Source organism: Pelodiscus sinensis, chromosome 1 (assembly GCF_052426305.1).
Source record: "Pelodiscus sinensis isolate ZL-2025 chromosome 1, ASM5242630v1, whole genome shotgun sequence".
NCBI classification, from domain to species: domain Eukaryota; kingdom Metazoa; phylum Chordata; order Testudines; family Trionychidae; genus Pelodiscus; species Pelodiscus sinensis.
The window spans coordinates 312,376,460-312,400,711 of NC_143052.1; the positions used below are offsets into that span (position 1 = coordinate 312,376,460).

The 24,252-nt window shown below is 41.2% G+C and overlaps 1 protein-coding gene across 2 annotated transcripts in view; it reads right to left on the reverse strand.

Annotated features, from left to right (window-relative positions):
* The window catches only part of PSPC1 (paraspeckle component 1), a 64,397-nt gene that overhangs the window by 17,683 nt on the left and 22,462 nt on the right, over positions 1-24,252 (reverse strand). For both annotated transcript variants that reach the window (XM_089775569.1, XM_089775568.1), the window contains exon 6: positions 24,051-24,159. In XM_089775569.1, coding sequence (XP_089631695.1) covers positions 24,051-24,159 — 109 coding nt within the window. The remainder of the gene's footprint in view (positions 1-24,050; positions 24,160-24,252) is intronic.

Sequence of the window (24,252 nt, forward strand, 5' to 3'; positions counted from 1 at the left end):
ACAGCAGGCCCAGGTTCACTAAAATACCCTCCTCTCCTCCCTTCCCATGCTGCTGTCTGATAGAGGCAGCAACTTGGGAGGAGGGAGTGGCATCATGGAGCTGGTGCTGCAGGGAAACGGCTTTTAAGCTGGCTCCCCCGGCACCGGCTCTTGCCTGTTCTCCTTTGCTGCTTCATTAGGAGGCCGAGGGGGGAGCCAGCAGGACCATGGGAGCTGATACGTGCTGGGACCTTGCTTGAAAGCTAGCTCCCTGTGCATCTTTGCTCCCGCCTGCCCCCCTAACCCTCTGCGCAGCTGCCTCTATATTAAGGATGTTAAATATTGGTTACTTTACTAATTGAATAGTTGATGGAATTTCCATTGACTCCTAGACAGGCACTTCTGCATTCCTCCTTTGAAATGTACAAAAGCCTCTGCGGGGGTTCTTGTACATTTCAAAGGAGGAACGCGGAACTTGGCACGCAGCCTGGGGCCAGCTTTGAAATGTACAAGAGTCCCGAGCGGGGGCTCTTGTGCACTTCAAAGCAGAAGCACCCTCATGGAGCTCAAGAACAGTGGAGAACTCATAATATCCCACTAACCCCGGACTCCATGTTACATTGCCACTTTGAAATGCCACACGGATCCCAGGGTCAACTGGGGACTCCCCGGCTGACCCTGGGCTCCGCAAGGCAATTGCTGCTTTGAAACGCCACCTTGGCATTTCAAAGGTGCAGCGCTGCACAGATGAGCTGGAGATTAGCTATGCAGGGCTGCTCCTTTGAATTCTGTCTTGGCATTTTAAAGTGGCAGCGCCACACAGCTGATCCCCAGCTCCAGCTGTGAGGTGCTCCTGCTTTGAAGTACCCCCTTCCTCCCCCTTTTGCTGCCTCTATCTGATGGGGGGGAGGGGGAATTGACTAGTCAATTAACTATCCGATAAGCATTTGCTTATCGGATGGTCGACTAGTTTACTAACCCTTAACATCCTTACTTTCTTTTAGAAACAGGGGGAGGATGTGGTAGGCAGATCCGGTGCTTGTGGGCAGTCTTCTTAAAACCAGTTCCTCATGGGAACCAGCTCCAGCCCCATGCCTTACTGCCTCTGATACAGAGGCACCTGGGAGGAGGGGAGAGAGAATGTGTGTAGTCTATTGGATTAACCAATGAGGATAACCTTATCGGTTAATCATTTATTTGACTATACCAGAACATCCGTATTGGGCAGGCCATTGAAGATTGTGCATTCATTTGGTAAGACATCTACTTACAGATGAAAAACTATATCTACTTTAAAAATCCACAGCTTTTCTAAAACAAAAATCTATCAATTCTGATTTTAAAAACTATAAGTTTTTAAACGCCTCTAGATTGGAGGAGAGATATTAAAATAAAACTAGCTTCTTTATTTTACAAAAACTTTGAATATATTGAGACCAACAGAAAGTTCAGATTTTTTTCCAAAACTCCAAAGGCTTTTCCTACTAATTTTCACCTTTTATTCTATAATAAAAACATTATTTAATGGTTTGGGGCTATTTTAGCTGAAGATGTTTCACACTGATTGCTGCTCTACATCCTGACTCACTACCTTTTCCTAAAATATCGGAATGAATTCCAGAAAGCATTTAAAATATTGTTGTATTGACTCGGCTCTCATGAAACAACAGCTCCATTTCAGAAAGGACAATATTAATACAGGATGTGCTTCCCAAATCCAGGACTCTGGTCTGGCAACATCCGTGGTCTGGTGGGGCCATGGATGATGCCAAAACTATGAGCCTGGGAGGCCAGAAGCGAGAGCACATAGGGCTGGGGAGCCCTGGCTGGGCCTGCAGTAGCTGGGCCAAGCGGGTGGCTGTGGAGTCCTGGCCAGGTTAGGGAAGCCCCAATGTCAGCATATCTTACAGGGGTGGGAAGCACTGCCTCAGGAACCTCCATCCTGAGCTGAGCTAGGTATCAGTCAGGAAACCCCCACCCGGGGAAGCCCAGGCGGCAGCAGGGCCAGGTGGTAGCTGGGCATTCCCAGGCCAGGGAACCCTGGGGAAGCCCTGGTGAGAGCAGGAGTAGCCCTGGCATTGGGCCGGCAGCAGCCAGGTGGTCCTGGACCAGGAAACGCTGGGAACCCCCCATCAGCAGCAGGGCTAGGTGGCCAAGGAGCCCTAGCTGGGGAACCTGGGGAATCTCCAGTGGCAGTGGGGCTGAGGTAGCCGGACAACCCTGATCAGAGAACCACCAGCAGGAGTGGGGCCAGGAGGGCCTGCAAAGGAAAAAAGGATGAAAATCACTGATTTAGGGGGATCTTAAATTTCTGTGAATACAGAAAAATAAGTAATTTATATTTAAACTCCTGGCTAGAATCCTTGCCTTGGCAATGAAAAACAGATGCAACTTTTATCTTACTTGGGTGCCCTCTAATATAACTTTGAAATGTGTTAATTTACCCAAATTTTGATCACTATTGTCATGACCACACTAAAAAAGTTTTGCAAAAAATGATCACTTTTGCCAACTTTGGTTCACTAATACTAGCACATTAACAAGCCTAGTATAGATGTGACTGGACTGGGGTTGCAAATTTTGAATAAGCAAATATTATAAGCTTACTGATAAAATGCTTTCGGTAGATCATTCAAGGCAACACAAACACCGGGCTCCTTCCTTTGCTTGTTAACTAGGGATGCTACATACAGTGTATTTTAGCAATCGTGTAGCTGCAACAATTTTTAGCCGTTACACAGTTACTAAAATGCTCCTGGCCCCACTCCTGGGGAGCACCATGCCACCCCACACCACTGACTGAATAGCAACATGGTGTGGTAGGCAGAACTGGTCTGGAAGGGGAGCCAGTTTAAAAATTGGTTCCCAGCGCAGACCGGTTTCCTGCCTGCTGCCCCTGTCTGCAGGGGGCCCCAAGCTTAAGTTGAGTCCCACAACTGTTCCTAGGAGTAACAGGAATATATTGCTGTTTTTTTATTTGCAAAAAAACTAGATAGAATTTTTTTCCATTCGTTATCAGGTCAAAAAAATCAATTTTGCTATGCTAGACTAAGCAGCAAAGAGGTCACTCCTGTATGTTTTTCTGATTAAGGCAAGAATCTGACTGAAGAGGTGTAAGATTCAACTTAGAGCAGGTAAACTGTGGACAATGACTGGACATCATCCTGTCTGCAGGAGGGCAAGTGAAGAGACAGCACTGGTAGTCTAAGGCAGAAATAATTTACCATAACTACTGGGGTGTAAGTCTCTCCCCTGACTGTGAAAGCTTTTTCACTAATCTAAAATTCCCCACAGATTTAAAAAAGTCAAATACGAAAGCTTCAGCAACAAAATACAACTCTTCTGAATGAGAGCTCAGTGGTACTATAGTATATATGTCACTTTGGGTACATCTACACAGTGGCACTATTTCAGAATAGCATCCATTATCCTGAATTAGCGTTGTGCACGTCTTAACAGCATACCCGTTATTTCTAAATAGATCTGAAATAATGGGTGTCTTATTCTGTCTTCCTGTAAATCTCGTTGCACGAGGAATAAGGAAGATGCCGGAACAGTGTTCTATTTCAAAATTTGGCGCTCTGTAGACATTGCCAAATTTCGAAATAGCCTCTCTTGAAACAAACTATGCAATATGCGTAGCTCAAATTGTGTAGCTTACTTTGAGCTACACGCAACTTTGTAGATGAACCTTCGAGAGGGAAATGGAGTCTATTTTAGAGCACAATGGCAATTACTGCTTTTTAATTAAGCAGAACTTGTTATTGTCTTCAAAAGGAGACCTTTTCCTTTAACCACTCTGTACAGCAAACTTCACTGAAACACCACACTTAATAACTACGCTGAAGAAGCACCCAAGGACATGCTCAGGGTTTAGCTGATCGCCATATTTGGGGTCGGGAAGGAATTTTCCTCCAGGGTAAATTGGCAGAGACCCTGGAGGTTTTTCGCCTTCCTCTGTAGCATGGGGCACAGATCACAGCTGGAGGATTCTCTGCGTCTTGGGGCCTGCAAAGTATTTGAAGGCTTCAATATCTGAGACATAGGTGAGAGGATTATTCTAAGAGGGGTGGGTGAGATTCTGTGGCCTGCACTGTGCAGGGGGTCAGACTAGATGATCATAATGGTCCCTTCTGACCTTAAAGTCTATGAGTTAAAGTTTGTGGGAGCACTGGAGAAATTTAGTGACTGACTACTGCATAGGTGCCTTTTACCCATTCAGAAATAACTCCTCATCCAGCCCCATACTACAAGACCAGGGTAACTTTACTTTACTTTCTTGCCAAAGGTCTTTCTGAATTCTTAACTTGTAGTTTCCTTTGACAGACTATGCAATACCATCCTGGCTCTAGAAACTAATTTGACTTCTTATGATGCTTTACAAAAAAGTTTGAGAAAAATATTATATATAGTCTTAATCAAAAAAGCCGTCTTTTTGACAATGCCATATCCCAAACTAAAAATTCAAGTGATAATGCATGGCAAAAGTTCCCTTATAATCTTATTTGGATGATGCTTAAACTTTTGTTGGTGGAAACTCAACCCTTGTAACCTAAAACTAGGAAAAATCTAAATCTCGTGTTCTATTAGAAAACTTCATTCCAAATTTGGAGATTGTTTTATATATTTTTTATATGTTGACATTCACTCTTTTTTCTCCAATTGTTAATGATTTCCTGAATTTATGAAAAAAGTATTCAAAATTAGCCTTAATATTTAGGATTTTTCTAAGTAAATTTTTATACCTGGTTATTTTCCTGTCCTTCATAGAATATCAAAGCGCTATACCAAAAGTGGGCATTATACCATTTGCAAATGGAAATTAGGTACACACACATTAAAAAATAGATTCTGCCACTTTTACTCAAGGTTTCAATTGAATGAGTACCCACACTACATGGACTGCAAACAATCAGTCTGCTCAGAAATAGAATCCTAATTTTCCCAATTTCCAGCCTACTGCTCTGGCCTCACTGTCCCTGCTCTTCTAGACTGTAACTAGAACCTAATCCAGGGCTACTCAACACACAGCCTGTAGGCCACAAGCGGCCCATTTGTTTGTGGCCCACGGAGCAGTTTGGATTTACGCAGGGCTCAACACATGGCCCACGGGAGGTAGCCAAAACAAAAAAGCAGTCTCCTGTTGATATGCATTTTAGTAATTAAATTCCTGGACTGTCATTGCTCAATGATAGTGCTGTCATATGGGTAAAACTCAGGTAAATATTGTAGTTTATTAATATCAGCAGAGCTGACTTAAATTGGGCCTGTGTGTTGTGTGGTCTTGCCTTAAAATTTGTATTTATTCCCATGTCTGAAAAAATCTATTTGCATATATTTGCATGTATATGCAACCACACTTAAGTTGCAGCCCTCAACATGTGCTGTGAGTATCATTGTGGCCCCTGGGGCTTCCAAAGTTGAGTAGCCCCGATCTAATCTGTTAAGAAAATTCCCCAGCCCTAGTGGTGTTTTAATGTCCTCTGTACAGAGCTTCACAGACACTCAATGAGTAGAACAAGCAATGATTTTATGAAGCTGAAAGTGGTTTCTTCGTTTGTTTTTTAACAGACCTTATATTTTCCCCAGATCTAGGAAAATGTCTAAGAAGGTCTAAGAATATGTATTCATTCTGAAAAATGACTTAAAATATATTACAGCTTTTCAAAGAAGTCTCAAATACTAAACTGTAAAACGCATTCTAGCTATTTTGCTAAGCCTTTTGGCATGCTCATTGGCAAGCATCTAGCACACTGAAGCAGTAGCATAAAATCTGAACTACCAAATTTTATTCTCACTTTTATTGCACTGTTCAAAACTTCAAGGATCAAGAAAGAACTTCAATGCTCCTCAAAGGTGGTTGCAGTTTTCTTCTGTGTGTTAAATTTGTTACAAGTCTTTTTTCTTCCAAATTACATGCGTAAAACCATAAGGTTTTACATAAACTTTTAAAAACGTCTATCTGTGTATATGCACACAAACTCACTGTACAAACAACTGTGTGTTTACACATACATACTTCTAGAGAATACAACTTGAGTTATTCGTACAGAAACACTGGTTATTTACACACCTTATTCAATCAAAGTTTTTGATTAATTGTATTATATTTCCTGCACCACCTGGCCTAATTAACAATCTGTGACTCAATGAGTAACTTATCTAAGAGTAAACAAACCATGCTAATGCATGTACTTTTAGAATAGTGGTTCACTAAAGGGGAAGGGTACAGTTGTTAGTATGGAACTTCCAAGAGTATTGATACTTACTCCCTCATAAAAAAAAAAACAGACATTAGTATCATTCAGGCACTTCCATTCTCTATCCTTTTCCCCCCTCATATTTCAATGCACCATTCAAAATAGGCTCCCTCTCCCCTAGAGGGGAATACTCCAAGCTAACAAAGCAGCATGTGCTGCCTGGCTCTCCTTGGCTTCTGGGAATTATGTCAGGATGAATTCACAACGGAAAAAAATAAGACTTGTACCCTTTATTTCTTTATTGTTCATAATATTGTGTATAAATACAGGCAGTCCCCAGGTTACATGGATCCAACTTACATCGGATCCCTACTTACAAACGGGGTGAGGCAACCCAGCAGTAGCTGCTTCCCCCCAGCAGACCAGGGAGACGCGAAGCTAGTGCCCCCCTCAGCAGACCAGAGAGACGCGGAGCGGCTTTTCTCAGCAGACACCTCAGCTTGAGAATAAAGGACTGAGAGAAGTGAGGTGTGGGAGAATAAAACTGAGCTCTGGAGAAATGTTTGGCTAGAGTTTCCCCTACAATATGTACAAGTTCCGACTTACATACAAATTCAACTTAAGAACAAACTTACAGTCCCTATCTTGTACGTAACCCGGGGACTTCCTGTATTGTGTTTAATATTGTGTATAAATAAGTTTCTTTATTGTGTATAAAGCAGGACTGAAAAGGTTAAATTCAGGATCTATCTAAATTAAAAGACTATGTTGACTGGAATGCTAATAATATTACACCACCACCAGAGTCCAGAGAATGTCAATACTGTGTTAGCTATTAAAGTTGGATCGATAACAAACCTTTTGAATAACTCCAGAGGGGTAGCCATGTTAATCTGTAACTGGAAAAACTTAAAATACAATGAATAGTCTAGCACAGTGGTCTCCAACCTTTTTACACCCAAGATCACTTTTTAAATCTCAGAACAGGCGAAGATCTACCGCCCCGCCCCTTCCTTGAAGCTCCACCCCCTCTATTCTCCTCCTGTCCATCACTTGCTATCCCCAGCCCTTACTTACACACTCTGATGAACAATTTTTAAATTATGCGATAAATAAAATTAAAATCAGGTGTTTATAGTTATGAAATAAATGGTCTGTTTTTTATTCATGCTATTTAAATCTAAAATGAAGCATTTATAATTATACATTTTGTGGGGACAGAGTTCTGCAGCTGGGGGCAAGAGAGAGGGAACAGGGTGCTGGGAGGGGAGAGGGAACAGGGTTCTGCAGCTGGGGACAGAGTGCCAGTGGGGACGGGAATGGGGACAGAGTGCCAGTGGGGACGGGAATGGGGACAGAGTTCTGTGGCTGGGGCCAGGGGAGTGGGGATAGCGTTCTGTGGCTGTGGAGTGGGGGCTGGGGTGGCTGTGGAGTGGGGGCTGGGGTGCCAGTGAAGGCGGAGAGTCCCCTGCATCTCCCTCCTCCCAGGATTCTCCTCTTCCCCCAGGAAACCAGCCTGTGCCTGCCCCAGGGCCGACCCCACGCGGCGCAGGGAAGCCCCGAACGCACCTGCCCTGGGGCCGAGCCACCCCCGCATAGGGAAGCCCCCCGCACGCCTGCCCTGGGGCCAACCGTCCATCCCCCCGTCCCTGTGCAGGGAAGCCCGCGCACGTCTGCCCAGGGAGCCGACCCCCAACCCGCTCAGGGAAACCCTGCGCGCGCGCGCCTGCCCCGGGGCCAACCAGTGCAGGGAAACCCCACACACACTTGCCCAGGGGCCAACCGCCCCCCCCCCCCGTGCACGGAAGCCCGCACACGCCTGCCGGGGGTGCTGACCCCACCACCCGCACAGGGAAACCCTACGCGTGCACACGCGTGCGCCTGCCCAGGGGCCAATCAGTGCAGGGAAGCCCCACACACGCGACTGCCCAGGGGGGTCGAAACCTCACGCGTGCTTGCCCCAGCGCCAACCCCCCCTGCGAGCGCGCCTGCCCAGGGGGCCGACCCTCCTCCCTCCCCCCGACGCAGGGAAGCCCCGCACGCGCTTGTCCCGGCGCCAAACTCCCCCCCTCCCGTGCAGGGAAGTCCCGCGCGCACGCCTGCCCTGCGGCCAACCCTCCCCCCCCACGCATGCAGAGAAACCCCCTGCATGCCTCCCGCGGGGCTGACTCACCCCTCCTTGAGGTAAGTAGTGGGGCTTCTCGGGGGTGGGAGGGAAATGGGGGCGGGGCAGACAGGATGCCTCGCGAGCGACTGGTCAAGGCCTCGCGATTGACCAGTAGCTTGCGATCGACCTGCTGGTGACCACGGGTCTAGCAGCACCTTAGAGACTAACAAAACTTAGTCTCTAAGGTGCTGCTAGACTATTCATTGTTTTTTAAGTTTTTCCTCCTGAATAACAGAAGTCTTTATCCAACACCCTGAAACCTACAATAAAGAGCTCATATTAAACATCTGAGAACTCCTGCTGATCTATTGGGCATATCCAACAAAAACAAGAGACGTTTAGCTTTTACATTCCTGATGTTTAAGACTAGAAATAAAAATATTTACAACTAAAAAAAGTACTTCAGCCTTCTTTATATATCAAAGAAACAAAGAAGGCATATGCTCAATTCTCGAGAAAAAAAAGTGCTTGAATGTGTAAAATATATTTTTAATATGAAGTGAAAATCAAGCATGATTCCTGCATTTTATTCCTAGTTTCCAATAGCTTCAAGCATAGCTTAAGAATTAAGGAAGCATCAGGCATGAACAAAATACAGCTTCAAGTTCCCCATTACCATTTCAAATACTCTCAAAAATATGAACTTGTGAAAAAATAACTAATTCAATACCTGCCCATATTACCATATTTGTTACTATTTAAACACAAGATAAATTTCATGCCAATCTGTGGCCAGAGTTTGACACACACTTATTGCTTATGTACCAGTGAGACAAAAAAAAGATCAACTATATCTGAGATATGAAATATTACTTACCTGTAAAAATAGGTATATTAAAAGCAATATCCACCTTATCCAAGCCCATGATGTATCTTTATGTTCAAATGTCCAGGAATGGATATTAAACGATTTTATGCAGTAACTTATCCTCCAGTCATTTACTTTACTTTTGATTTAACTAACATAGTTGACCATGACAGCAGTTGAATCTCAAGGGAAATTGGAGGATGTGTGGCAATATGGAGGATACAAACTTTTCCATTAATTCCATACTCCACAAATCCCCACTTGTGGAGGCTGCAGAGTGGAAGATCTGTCTTACCCAGAGAGAGAAAGCTGGGCTAACTGTAACACCTGTACAGGCAGAAATACAGTAAAAAATTCTTAACTTTAAAGTTACATAATTTTAAAGCAATGCAATTTTTAATACAAATACATTAACAATTTCCACAATGCATATGCAAAAGAGCTAACTAAATTTTCAGATCTACATACAGGGAGCATTAGATACTTGAAAAGAATGATCTTCTCAAAATCAAAGAGATGAGAAACAACAATAAAAGTAGAAAAATTTAATTGAAAGTATAAAATATTTTCCAAATTGGTTAAAGGAAGAACAGAACAACAAACAAAAAAAATCTATCATCTCTCATTGTTGAAGTGCAACAGACATATTAAATGAAATGCTGGTACTCTTTTTCAATAATCTGATAAATATAAACCCCACTCCTATAGCGTCACAAATTTGTGAAAGAGAAATGGTAGTAGAGGCAATTTCAAGCCTAAGCAACACGATATGTTTCTTTTCAGCAGAAATCTTAACATTTTTTCCAGTTTAAATGCTTTTATTACCAACAAACATATTATTTTGCAGTACCGTAAAATCGCGAGTATAATGTGCACCAATGTATAATGAGCAGCTACCTTTTAAACATCAGAATACTGGAATAAACTGAGCTCTTCTCTATAATGCACACCTCCATTATACTCGCGATTTTACCATATTTATAGGAAGGAAGGGGCCGCTCCCACGTGCAGGTTCACCAGGGAAAACCATGCACAGTACCGGGGAGCCAGCGGTGGAGTTTGAAACCTGCTCCCTGCCCAGCTGCCGGCGCGCCACGCTGAGCTCGCTGGCGCCGGCAAGGGGGCCCCTGAGGCAGGCGCGAGCTCAGCTGGACAGGGGGCCCCCCGCGGCAGGCGCCACGCCTTGTCCGGGAGCCTGGCGGGGAGGGTGAGGTAAAAATGTTACAAATTACCTTCTATGTATGATGCGCACCCTGGTTTTAACCCTTAAAAACCAGGGGGAATAGTGTGCATTATATTCGCGATTTTACGGTATATATTTGTAATTAGCAATATATATTTCTAAATATGTTGTACCATATAATCATTATGAGTAGCACTATGCATTTTGGACATGCAGCATCACTACCAAGTTATTTATTGTATACCAAAATATAGCGGAAAGCCAAATTTTCCATACAGACAAGGAGACAGGAATTCTCATAGTCATATGGAAATCCTTATAAGAATACTTCCAGCAGAAATCTTTATATTTAGGTCTGGTAATTAACTTGCATATAAATAGGCCCCTACCAAATTCATAGTCATGAAATCATCAGACTGAAATCTGGTCTCCACAAGTGCAATCTGTTTTTTGCGTGCTTTTATTCTATGCTATACATATTTCAGAGAGGGAGACCAGTTTCTCAGATTGGAGGTCTTGCTCAAAAAAACGTTGCGGGGAGGCAGGGAGATCACAAGGTTACTTTAAGAGGGTCATAGTATTGTAACCCTTACTTCTGTGCTGCAGTTCAGCAACCCAGCTTTAAAGGCAGTGCCCTGCCACCAGCAGTGCAGAAGTAGCAGTGGCAATACCATACTGTTCCCCTTACTTCTGCACTCCTACCTTTGGAGCTGTGTGGCCAGACAGTGGCATCTGCTGACTGAGGACCCAACTCTGCATCAGCAGCACAGAAGTAGAGGCAGCAATACCATATCATGCCATCCTTCTATACTGCTTCTGTAACAGTGGCTCTGCCTCAGAGCTAATCTCCTGGCCAGCAACTGCCACACTCTAGCTGACCAGCTCTCAAGGCACTACCACTGCCAGCAGCAGCACAGAAGTAATATCCCCCCACAATCATCTTATGACCCCCTTCACAATTATTTCGTGGGTCAGGACCCTGCAATAGACAAGTCTGTGAAATTTCAGATTTAAATAGCTTAAATAATTAAAGTTATTATTTTTAAAATCCTACGACCATGAAATTGACCAAAATGGACCATGAATTTAGTAGGGATCTACACATGAAATAATACTGCAGACTGAAAGTATGCATACATTGTGGGAAAGTTAAAATTTTACTTGCAAACTGCATATCTCTAATAGGTTTCAAGTCAGTCCATACATACGGAATCTTTATCTAAATCACCATGCTGTAACGCAGAAAGAAATACCAACATGGCAAATTTTACTAGCACAAAGCCAGGATAAAAGCACACACAACCAGGCAACATTCCATCTCTCCCTAAATTTGCAACCACCACTGTAATACAGATTAGAAGATTTTTAACTATTCAAGAGAAAAGTGCAAAGCAGAAGTCTAAGCAAATTAAATGAATGAACCCAATGCAGTAAATTTAATCTATTCACTAGATAAAAATACATCACATCAGACTAAGCCAACTATATAGTAAGTAATAAAGGTGAGTGCTAAAAAGAAAGTTGATCATTGGGGCTAATCCAAATGAAGTGAAATGCTGCTGACAATTTAAAAAATGCATCCTCACTGATTCAGACAGGTCTATACAATCTTTCTTGAGATATAAGACAAGACTTTTCACCCAAACATCCCAAGTAGTTTTACAAAGAAGAGGTCAAATACTGTTTTAATTATACATACTGAAGTAGCATGCAAAAGCCAGTCAGGATCATGAGTCCAATTATACCCTCGGGATACATCTAGACTACATCCCTCTTTCAACAAAGGGAAGTAAATTAGACACTTCGAAATTGCAAATGAAGTCGGGATTTGAATTTCCCGTGCTTCATTTGCATATTCGCATCATGGTGCTCTTTCAAAAGAGCGCCGTGATGTGAATATGCAAATGAAGCACGGGAAATTCAAATCCCGGCTTCATTTGCAATTTCGAAGTGTCTAATTTACTTCCCTCAGTCAAAAGAGGGATGTAGTCTAGGCATGCCCCTAGTGTAATGCATTTATATGCCTGTTCCTTTAAAGAACAGGTAAGGGAATGGAAGTGATTGGAAGGAGGAGTGTTTGCCAGAAGAATGGAATAACTGTCCATTCATTCCAGCAAGTCTGACACTAGCAGAAATAAAAGCATCTTAGTAGGACAGCTGCAAGCATGGGGACCAATTCTAGTTTCCATCATAAAAAAGGTGCCAAATTCTTGTTAGTTCAACCAGACCCAGAGGGAGACTGCCATACAGAAGGAAAAGATCAGATCTCTGCACTGACTGCTGATGCTCACAGGCCTGCTTTTACAAATTGTAGGTATATGTTGCAGCCAAACTTAGTTAGAGATTCCCCAATTAAGTACTGCTGTTAGATGTTTAAGAATATTGTATTCTGTGTGTTTGTGATATATATGGGGAGGTGGAGGGAGCAGGTAAGAATGTCAAAGTGTAAGCAACTATCAATGGGCTTATCAATGAATCCTATTGACTATATACAGAGGCAGCAGGAGGGGGGAGTGTATCAGAGGCAGCAAGGGAAGGGAGGCGGGAGCCGGTGCTTGTAGGAAGCTACCTTTTAAGCCAGCTCCTCATGAGCATCAGATCCCACGGAGCTACCTGCCCTTCCCACACCCACACTGCTGCCTCTGATAGAGAGGCAGCAGCACAGAGGGTGAGGGCTCAGGTGGGAGCCAGCTTCCCGTGCATGAATGGGGGACACTGGCTTACCACGTATAGAGGCTGTTCTGTGGGATGCTCGCACAGCCTCTGTCGGCAGGGAACTGGGATCCCTCACAGACAGGAGTTGCTGCTACCTGGTGCTACTGCATCAGAGTCAACAGTACGGGATGGCAGGGAGCTGCCTGGGAGCAGAGCCAGGAGCGCACTGGCTGTCACCCCTGCCCCCAGGACTATCCAATAGTCATGTAACCGTGAAAATTGTATGCGGTTACATGATTATTCAATTAATCAACATCTAATATTCCTAGGAGCAGATACTGAAAATTCCTAAATGAGTTCAGCCAGACCCACCAGAAGACAGCCCTTTAGGGGGTTGAATTTCTTTTGGTCTTTTACTAGCTGCAGTAAGAAAACTACAAGAAGAATTCCAGCCCATTCAAAGAATGGGGGTGCCTTTCATTTGTTCAGTGCAAGATAGTGCAGCAACATAAATGCCAAAACAGCAAATCACTGTTTTAAGTGCATAGAATGTGTGTCCTGTGTACCTTTTTGTACTGAAGAAATCTGTATGTTCAATACTATTTTTGTTTGCGCAGTATTTACTGTATTGCTATAATAACCTGATGATTAAATAATTAACCTGCAAATTGTCTTCCTATAGATTTTTAGTCTCAGCAGTTTTACTATACTGTTGTGTCTTTATTCCAAACTAGAGCAAGTCAGCACATAAGACATCCAGTACTCTCTAAATTTGCACATTTATCTTGTGTGTTAGGAATAGGAATAGGAAGCCTAGTCCGAACTATCTAGTTCGTAACGCGTGTAGCCGCGGGCACGGAGTCCACACGAGCAGACATTTAAAAATGGCGGCGCCCGGCAACATGCAAATGAAGCCCGGGAAATTCAAATCCCAGGCTTCATTTGCAAGTTCGTATGACTACATTAACCACCCTAGTTCGAACTAGGGTGGTAGTGTAGACATACCCTAAGTGTTGACCTGGCCTCTGCCATAGGTTGATCTGAGGACCAAACGCAACTTTGTAGGCCTCATCCATGAAATGCTTTTTCTTTCTAAATTGGTCTTTGTTAGAAAATTTTATATTTTATCTTGGAGCACTCAAGTTAGATGACAATGCTGAACAGAACCTATCTTGATCTATACTGATCAACATGTATTCAGCAACTTGTTATCTAATCCAAGTGCTCTCAACCATGTACTAGAAAGACAAAATTCTATAATGTAGGACTTTTAGGGGGACGCGAGAAACGCTCGGCGACGCAGGGATCACAGCGGGGAGGCACTGACCCCGGAGGCGTCCAAGAGCCGGGCTCCCCATCCTGACCACTGGCGATCCTGCCCGGTATGCTCCGGGGCTGGCAGGGAACAGGCTGAAGCCAGGGAGATGACGACATCGGCTGACATCATCAGGGAATGCCGGGGGGAACACCGGGGAAGGGGCTGAGCGTGGCCATGTCTGGCAGGTGCTCAAATGGCTCCCCCAGCGCACCGGACAAGAGGGAGAGAGAGATGATCCAGGGAAGGAGGCCGCAGGGGGACTCCTGGCTGGAGGTACTGCCAAAGCCCCCACATGGACCCGGGACGGACCGGCAACTACAGAGGAGAGGAGGAAGTGGCCCAGGACGGGGATAGGAACAGGAGTAACCTCCCAGAGGGTTGGTGAGTTAGGGGGGGAACTCCCCACCAACCAGACAGGTTGGCAGACAGGATACTGGGCTAAATGGACCTTTAGTCTGACCCAGTATGGCCATTCTTATGTTCTCACAGTCGATGAGGAGTAAGGAAAGCTGATAGGATCATTTGCTCCTATTGGCCTCCCTTTGTGAAGACGGCACCAAGTTCGGGTTAAGATAAGCCAACTCTAGCGCCAAATTTTACGTAGCTGGAGATGTGTATCTTAACCCAACTTTCCAGGTCTAGTTTAGAACAGGCCTTAGAAAACTAAATATAAAAGTCTAGGGGAAAAAAAAGAAAAAAAAACAGGTGAGAGACTATCTTCTGCATTCTCTGCTAGACTCAACACAACTATGAGACTGAAGAAACAACAGTTGCCTGGATTCACAATAGTGATTTCTAATCTCACAACATGATGTAGACAAAAAGCTTAGTACTGTATGTATGGACTGACAAGTCTTTTAAATTCTATTTTACAAAATCACCTACTGTTTGCATAATCTTATGGAAAAGCTGAAATTTAATGTACATTCTGTTCAAAACACTTTGTACAAACATTGAAAATTTCACTGAAACATTAAAATAAAAAAAACAAAATTTAAATTGTACACTTATTTCTTCCAAATAATTTGGGTAAGATTATTTTTTCACATATAAAAGGAAAATCAAAAATCTTTTTGCTCAACGCTATAGTCTAAAAAAATCTAAACACTCCTAATTCACCCTGTGTAACCTTCAAGTTATAACTAAAATTAAAGATTTTCTTACAATGAGCACCTCTGAGCCAAAGTTGGTCGCTACTATATTACTGAAAAATGACATTAATGAAAGCATGTGTTTAGGAATCATATATAAGAGTAGAAATCAGTTCTCAACCTGCATAAAATACTATCACAGCAAGGAGAAAAAATTATCCTGGATTTATTTTTGGAAGTTTTCCTATCCCAAAGCAGGATACTGGAATTCTCTTATTGACCTATTCCAGACGTTCCCAAACTGTGCACATAAACTTAGAATAGAGTGGTTTGTCCCCGTTCAGGGGAAATGGGGCCCAAAGCCAGTCAAACCCTGTTACATTACACGGCCTGTTTAAGGTAAAAAAATATTCAGAAGTTCAGCAGACTGAGGCATGGGAGTCAGGTGTTAGGTAACTACCTCCTTAACACCATAAAATCCAGCTGTTAGATGACTTCCAAAAAGATTAAGGAGAGGTCAAATTTAGAGAACAGGATTACAGGGGAGCAGAGTCAGAAGAAACACTCCCTGTTAAGGAAAGCAGCATCAGAAGGGAAACTGGCATGCTGGGGAAGCCTGCCTGCTAGGGATGTCAATCGTTAACTAGTTAATGGGACCAGCCTGAGCAGCCTCTCGCTGGCCCAGCCTGGATCCCCTGCCCACTCCTGTTTAAGTGGCTAACTAGTTAAACAATGTTCAAACTGATTAAATAAGATTTTACATTTCTACTCACCATCCAAACCCACAGAACAGACATGGCCAAACCATAGCTTGTGAGCTGCATGTGAACCATCTACTCACTGTGTCTCTTCCCCCCCCACTTTTTTCTTTTTTTCCTCCTCCCCTTCCCTTATTTATTCTTGGATCTGGACTTCTAATACTCCTGTCATCTGCAGAAGTAGGTTGTGCCCATGAAAGCTCATGATACGATCTACATGTTGTATTAGTCTTTAAGGTGCTCCTAGACTATTTATTTACTTGGAGTAAGTGTAGTTTACTGATCCATCTTGAATATATGAAATGTGGGAATAAAACTTTGGCAGAGCAGGCTAGAGTCTTTAACAGGTAAGTCCCGAGGGCAGGAACTTCATGAGCACCCAGTTCTAAAGACAAGGCTCAGACTGGAGTTCATAGTGTTATTCTGGAATAGCATTTTTATTAATAAAAGCAGGCATTATGAACATACATCTTTTGCATGTACCTGGGTGGTGACTACCTGCTTACTCCCCCCTCACTACAGAAACAATGAGAAAAGGAAATAAACAGGTTAAGAATTTCACATAGTACCTCTCCCATACTAATATTCAAAAAATGCTACCTGCAAAACAGGAAGACAACTTTCATATAGATTTGCTAAACAAAATACATATATAAAAATAGAAAATGTTTTATAAACATAACTAAATTGACAGTTTGCTGTAACAATTGGAACTGCACTATGCATGCAATATTCTTCCCTACTATAAGACAATTCAATAAATGTACTATTTACAGTCTTACATTACTTTGCAATCTGAAAATGGATGTTCTGTTTCTGAAAATAAAACTGATGTATTCTTAGTATTTGTGTAACTAGTGATGTGAATGTGTAATTGTGTACATGGTTAGCTGATGAACCTGGGCTCATCAGTTAACGTGCACGGATACACACAGCCCCTATCTCCCACACTGCTGCCTCTGTGTCAGAAGCAGCAGTATAGGGTGGGGGGCACCCTGCATGTAACTGCTGAAATTTTAATCAAATACTCATTTACTTGAATAAACACATTTTAACATCTCTACGTTTAACAGCTGTTGCAGAACTGTGTGCCTCACTGTTTAAAGGCCACAGTATATATTTCAATGGGAGTTTTGTACATGGAAGAAATATAAGGGCAAAACAATGTAGCTGCTTTCCCTTCAGCATGAATCACCCCCACCTTTTTGAAAGAAAACTTTTTAATGCTATTACCAACCCAATTTAACACAGATACAAAGAAATGCAGAAATATGCCACAAATTTTAAAACGCCATTTGCCCCATCCCCAAATTAAAGGACTTTATTACAGGAAATATTTTAATCCATCAGAGGAGAAAAAAGCCACAGCAAGGAAGTATTAAAGTTATAACTTTTGTTCATTTCATTTTGCCCGTTTCATTGAATTAAATTTATCTTTTCAGAACAGTTTTACATTAAAAGACCTATAAAAGCTATTAAGGCACCAAACAACTTATCATTCCATCCATCAGTATGTATACCGGATTGCAACAAGGAGGTAATTTCTAAGTGAAATACTTCAATAAAATTTAATAAAGCAGTGTATCATTTACAGCAATTTATCTTGAGGAACAGACACTATATTCATGGAGTACTGGGATGAGTCAGGGTCTGAAAAGCACATTAAGTTGCCCAAACTGTTATAGAAACTTATTGGTATTTATTGACAGTGGAAAGCTCACATTCAGTTGACCTTGTTTACTTGAAGTATTTATGTGGCACAAGTGACAATTTCTTCAAAAGGACAAAAAAGATTAAGAGAAGAATACTAGTATTACCACAAGCACCAAATCCTGCATTCTAAATCCCCAAGCAAGCAGGGCCTTTAGATGCACAATGAAATCAGAATGATTTAAGTGCAGTTCTATTCACTAATGCCATATCTTTAAAAAAAGTAAGGGTCAGGGTGTGTAATTGACCAATCCTGGTTTGTATAAGTTTGGGGGCCTCAACTGACCCTCTCTTTTTCTGTTACAAGTAGAACTCATGCTTCTTTAAAGTGCTACCAGACTATTTGTTGTTTTAAGTTTATAGTGTTTATTTGTACATCAGCATGAGACAGGGTCAGCCACAACAGCACCACCCTCAGGAGAAAAAAAAATGTGTAAGCAAGATCATAGTCTGAGTCCTGGAATGGAATAGGAAGGAAAAAATCATTATAAAAGACATCTTGCCACAACTTGTGTGGAGGGAAGGAAGAAGATGAGGAACAATTATACCGTAAGTTCTTTTTTGCTGTTCTGCTCTCTGATTTTTTAGCATTTTTACATTTTGAAACTATTAGAGACTCTTCTATTCAAGCAACCTCTAATGCCTACAGAAAATAGGTAGAAGCCCCACTATTCTGATAAGGCAACAAATGGGAAGTCAACTAAACATCTACTATTAACAATTTTTAAAAGACTAAGGAGTAAAGCTTTTAGAAGAGGAAGTGACTTACAAACCTAAATCCCACTGACTTTCTGTGACTCTTCAGTTAGCCTGTGTCACTGTCCAAACAACAACAAAAACCCAACCCTGAACTTTGGGGGTTAAATTTTCAAAAACACTGAAATCTACACCATGATTTCCTGTTTTAAAGGTCAGTATGCAAATCTTAATTGTGATGGCACAGTTCAATCTTAGTAACCAATGTTTTATCAGGTTACACTATTCCATTTGATCTTACTATATATAGTTCACTCTATGCTGCTACAGATCTAAATCCCATCCATACCTCTAAGAACACTATTTATGTAGAATTCTATATATTGTTGCTAGACCTGTACAAAACGCTCAATAGTTATGTTAGTAGTAGGTTCAGAATGAGCTTCCCCTTTCCCAACCAAATGAGGAAAGTGAATTAAAAGAATAGGTTCTAAGCACTGAAATTAACATTTGGGGAAATCATTTGGTACTCAAGCTAAAAACATTCATTTTAGCATCCAATTGGTTAGTTTTTAAACATTATACAATTTAAACAGCTTTTGAAGTTGTTTGTGCTGAAGTGTAAGAATATCACAATTAAAAACAAATATTAATGTGGCTAGTAAATAAAATACTGCATTTGTTATCCACTGAAGACAAATTCCCCTTCTACAAAGGAACAATATTTATGCCAAGTGAGAATTATCTGATGAGATTAAGGAGGAAAAAAAAGTTTCCAAACTAAATTAGAACTCTTGACAAATGAAAACTGTACGCAATTTATATAGAGACCTTTGAGCTACAAAAGCAGACTTTTGTGAGAACCAACATACAGAGCCTTACATAGTATAAAAAAGGATTTAAGGGTATTACAGGTAACACTAATTGCCAAAGTAAATCCTTAGACATCACTGGGAAAAGCTCTTCCACTGAGCAAGCAGATTCCTAATTAGGTAAATTCAATATTACCTTTTGCAGAAGCAGAATGAATCAACCTTTCAAAGAGCTAAAACAGCTTCAATTAGCAAATATTGATGTTTGGCTTATATTTTTGTCAGATAATAAAATTGAGAAACTCTGATTAGTAATTAAATCAAATACAATTAGTAAAGTATATTAAAAATTGTAACCAAACTCTTCTCAAAGAGTTCTTTTCAAAATAAGTCAAACATATTGAAAATTCAAGTTTAAGAGAGTTAATAAATAATTAAAGATATGCAAAGTAACCTTAATGAATGGAGATAGCCTCATGTAAGATTCTTGGCATGAACATTTCCATTTTGCTAACTATTACACTTACCATTTAGGTCCTTCTTTTAAACTGAACAGTGAAAAGGATAGGATATAAGTGAACGAAGCTTATATTTTCAAAGCTTTTAAGAAACAAAAACAAGCATTAGAAACAATAACTAATTTCATACACAAAAGTCACAGTAGAGTGTATGATCTTTTAAGGATTAATAATGAACATGCCACAATTAGTGTTTGCTGACAAAGATTTGACAAAGTGAAAACCATCCATGAATATATTAATATGTTGTAGAAATTACCATTTCAGCCAAGACAATCAAAGTTTGAGGCTTCAAATACAAAAGTAAACATTCTCAATATTGATAAAATTGTAATCTAATGCTAAGAAAAAATTAGTAGTTCAAGTCTGCTTACACTACACAATCTGAGGTAGAAACTGACCACAATTTGATCATAGAAAAAAGTCCCATGAATTAGTCTTATAGTAAAAATGTATTATACACCACTTCATAGTAACTTAAAATTAGTTATTTATCTTCCTGGTTTATTCCAAAACCAGGTATTTTAAAGACAGAAGCTCTTGTTCACACATTAAAATGACAGTCACTTATAGTTATCTATAGATGTGCTGTAATGTACATATATGAAGCTGGTTTCATGTTACATTAAAAATTAAAAGTTGTGCAAAAATAGTATGGATTCCCTGTTAGAAATCACTGCTAAAGGAAAAAGTTCCACAATCATGTAAATTACTGGATTTTAGTTTTTTCACAGTTTTAAAAAAGAAAGCCAACTTATCACTACAATACTAAAATCACTAAAACTGGCTGAAAACCATGAAATAGTTAAATAGTAGTGTTTGGAATATGCCATTTCAAGTTCATATGACATATCCCAATTCAAAATAAATGTGTGTGTAACCATTTTCAGTCTAACATCAGTTTTAGTAGCATCATAATTCTATGATTATTACAAAAATTACATACAAATTTCCTGCAGCAGCACTGTTTCAGGTGATTACAAATTACTCAAAGTGGAACTCAATGGAATAGTCATACAAATTTATCCAAAAAGAGTTTACAATTACACCACTGCTTTACTCCCCCCAAAAGATACCCTGACCACTTCAATGTGTGAAACAGCATAAATTAACAACAGAGTTAAAATTCTTCCCAACTGAACCATCCCTTTCTTCCCTTCTCATGCTATAGTTTTGCAACTATTCAGGACATCAGCTTTAGCAGTGGGTCAAACTTCAGTGAAATAACATCTGATGTTCACATCCATATAGCCTTAAAAGATATTCATAGGTAAGACACAGGCGATATGTCACAGGTTATATGCTATAAACCAGGGGTGGGGAACTTAAGATTCTCTGGATCTGGCCCCCGAGGCGTGGGGCTCCCCCCGCATTGGGAGCCTGCACAGGTGGCTCCTGCTCCACCACTGTCCCCCTTGGGGTTGGAACACTCAAAATCTACTAGCCTTGGCACTACTAGGCTCTTGCTGTGTGAGGGGAACATGGAGAGTGTCTTTCTCCTTCTTAGTAAGAGGCCATGTCTGTGATGGGCTAGTATTTTTGGTTTGTTTGTCTTGTTTTTTGGCTTCTCACTTTCTGTGGGTCAGCGGCCCATGACACAAAAAAGTTTCCCCACCCCTGCTATAAACTTTTAGACATGAATGTGAACTATGGATTCAAATTTGGCATTACAAACAGTGTCAAGAGCAGACCAACATACGTACAAAATTATACTGAAACATTGTGATGAAGTAGTTTTATAAAACAAAAATTCTATGTAACCTATAAAAACTACACACTAAGGGGAGATAGCAATATTTTAGCCTTCCAGACTTGTGAAATTTCCTTTTCTTCTATCGTTTTCCTTACCCAAAATTATGCACAATACTTACGCATTTTCTTTTTCACTATGGAAGAACATATAGAAACGAAGGGGAAAAATCTGAAGTATTTTCTGCAGCAAACATTTTAGAGAAGTGTAATCAAACAAAGATTTGGCCAAAAGCTCCAACAGCACTTGACAATGCCACAAAAAAAAGCTTATAACCAAGGGGTTCTCAAACTTCAATGCACTGTGACTCCTTCCTGGCAATAAAAATTACTACATGACCCCAGGAGAGGGAATCAAAGCATGAGCCCACTTAAGCCCCTCCACTCAGGGGGAGAAGGGGAGGGAAGGAGGGAGCAAAACCCAAAGGCTTCATTCCCAGGCAGGGAGCCTATAATCTGAGCCCTGCTGCCAGGGCTAAAACTCAGGCTTCTGCTTCAGCCCTGGGCTTACGGTTGCTAATACTCCAGGACTGACCTAGAGACTCCATGAATTAAAGATTAAATTTTTAATTTAAGATTATGTCATGTGATGAAACCTTCAAGAATACATCCAACCAAAATCAACTGTGTGTCTTAGGCTTCGATCCGGTGCACAGTGAGCTCATCAACCTCGACGACCACATTAAAATGGGCTGTGACCCACTTTGGGGTCTCAGCCCTGTCTGAGAACTGCTGCCTTGTTTTGCTCCCTATCACCACTCTCCCCCTTAAAAAGGGGAGGGGGGGGGGGCTCTGCTTGGAATAATAAACAGGGTCTTCTACAGTTTTGCTTAAGAACCTCCTTAGGTATCTAAGAACATACATATTGGGTTTTCTTCAACCTTAATAGCTAGTATAGTGGTGCTCAATATTCAATTATGATATTCTTTCCCCAAAACATGTAATCACTGAGGGGTGAGCTTAAAAACAAACCAAAAAAATCAATGCCTTGTCTATACATAATTACTACTATTAAAACTATTCTGGATATTCTCCATAATGCCAGCAAAAATATATCGGCATAAAGGCAGCTTGTGTGTACAAACCTTATTCCTCTTTCCAAAAAGGATAGCTATAACTCAATTACATTACAACTGTGTCTGCACTTAGTGTAGTGATTTACATACAAAGTCACCCCTCTCAACTGAAATATCAGTACAAGAATTGTGCACAGACCAGGCTTAAGAGTCTAAAATTGTCTAAAACACTCCCTCTTGTGATGTCATCATTTCACTAATGCATCTAACTTCAATACCTTCTAAGTGTAATGAAATACACAAACTCCATACTGGGCAAGAAGGGGTTAAAAACAGGACTGGCCCAGGTTTCCTTGCCCCTCCAGTCTTGCAAAGCACGCACCAACTAAAGAAAGGATTGAAAAGGAAACAATCCAGGCTCAAGAGAAAGGCAGACAGGCCTAACATGAAAGCTCCTAACAGGAGCTGGAAAAGCCTCCCAGTGAGAAGAAGACTGTGTGCAAAGCCCTGCTGGGGCTGATAGTTTAGTTGCTGTTTATACTTTTCACTTTATATTGCACTAGACGATGGGTTATGGGAGGAGAGAAAAGCAGATGGTAGGAAGTAACCCAGGGAAGGTAACTTGGAGGGCACCTTTATAGGCCACATGCTGTTAACCTTCAACGGTCCTTTGGTTGGAGTCCACACACAGTGGTCTCTATTACAGGGGGAATCCAAGCTACCTGCCCGCTTCACTGCACCTCTAACTAAAAGAAGGCCTAAACCGCAAGACCTGCCCACTAAGTGGTGATACTGGCGCACAAACCACAAGGCCACCTAATCCAGTTCACAGAAAGGGGTACTGCCCATTTTTTCTTTGCAGACTATCTTTAGGCCTATTCTAGAAAATTAGCTTTGGAAAAGATTCTTCTTCTTCCACTTACAGTGGTTTGTACCACTTTTATTTAAGTGATTTAAAACTAATTCCTTTAGTAAAACCATTGCAATTCTCAATGCAGACCTGGCCTTAACTACTTCCTGCATTTCTGTTCAAAAGGGAAATATCATTATCTGGCCTTAGAAAAATATGTCAGTGTGTTTAGATGGTGGGACTATACAGAAGAGAATATGTCCTAAATGTACAAAATATTAATATCTAAAAACTTTCACTTAGTTAAAATTTTGAATCACTGACATGGAGAAGTAAGAGCACCATCAGTATATACAGTAGGCAAAATCATGGGGAACAAAATGAGACCACGCTTTTGATCACTTTGGTTCCTTTGCTACAGAAATAAGAGCATCCACAGGAAAGCAGAGCTAATAACCAGGAGATGAAGTCATTTCAATCTGGTCATTCTAGATAACACAGGAAAAGAACCAGATTTTAATCAAATAGAACTCTACTTACATTGTCCATGAAATTTGGCTTAAATCCGCCTTCCTGCTGTCGTCTCAGTTCTTCCTGTTCTCTCTGGCGTAGCATCTCTTCTTCACGACGTCGATGTTCTTCTTCGTGTCTAAAATTATTCATAAACTTGTATAAATTAGGTTCATGACCTCTTCATATACATTTCAACAGACTTTCAGGACTAAAATGAATGAATTTCAAG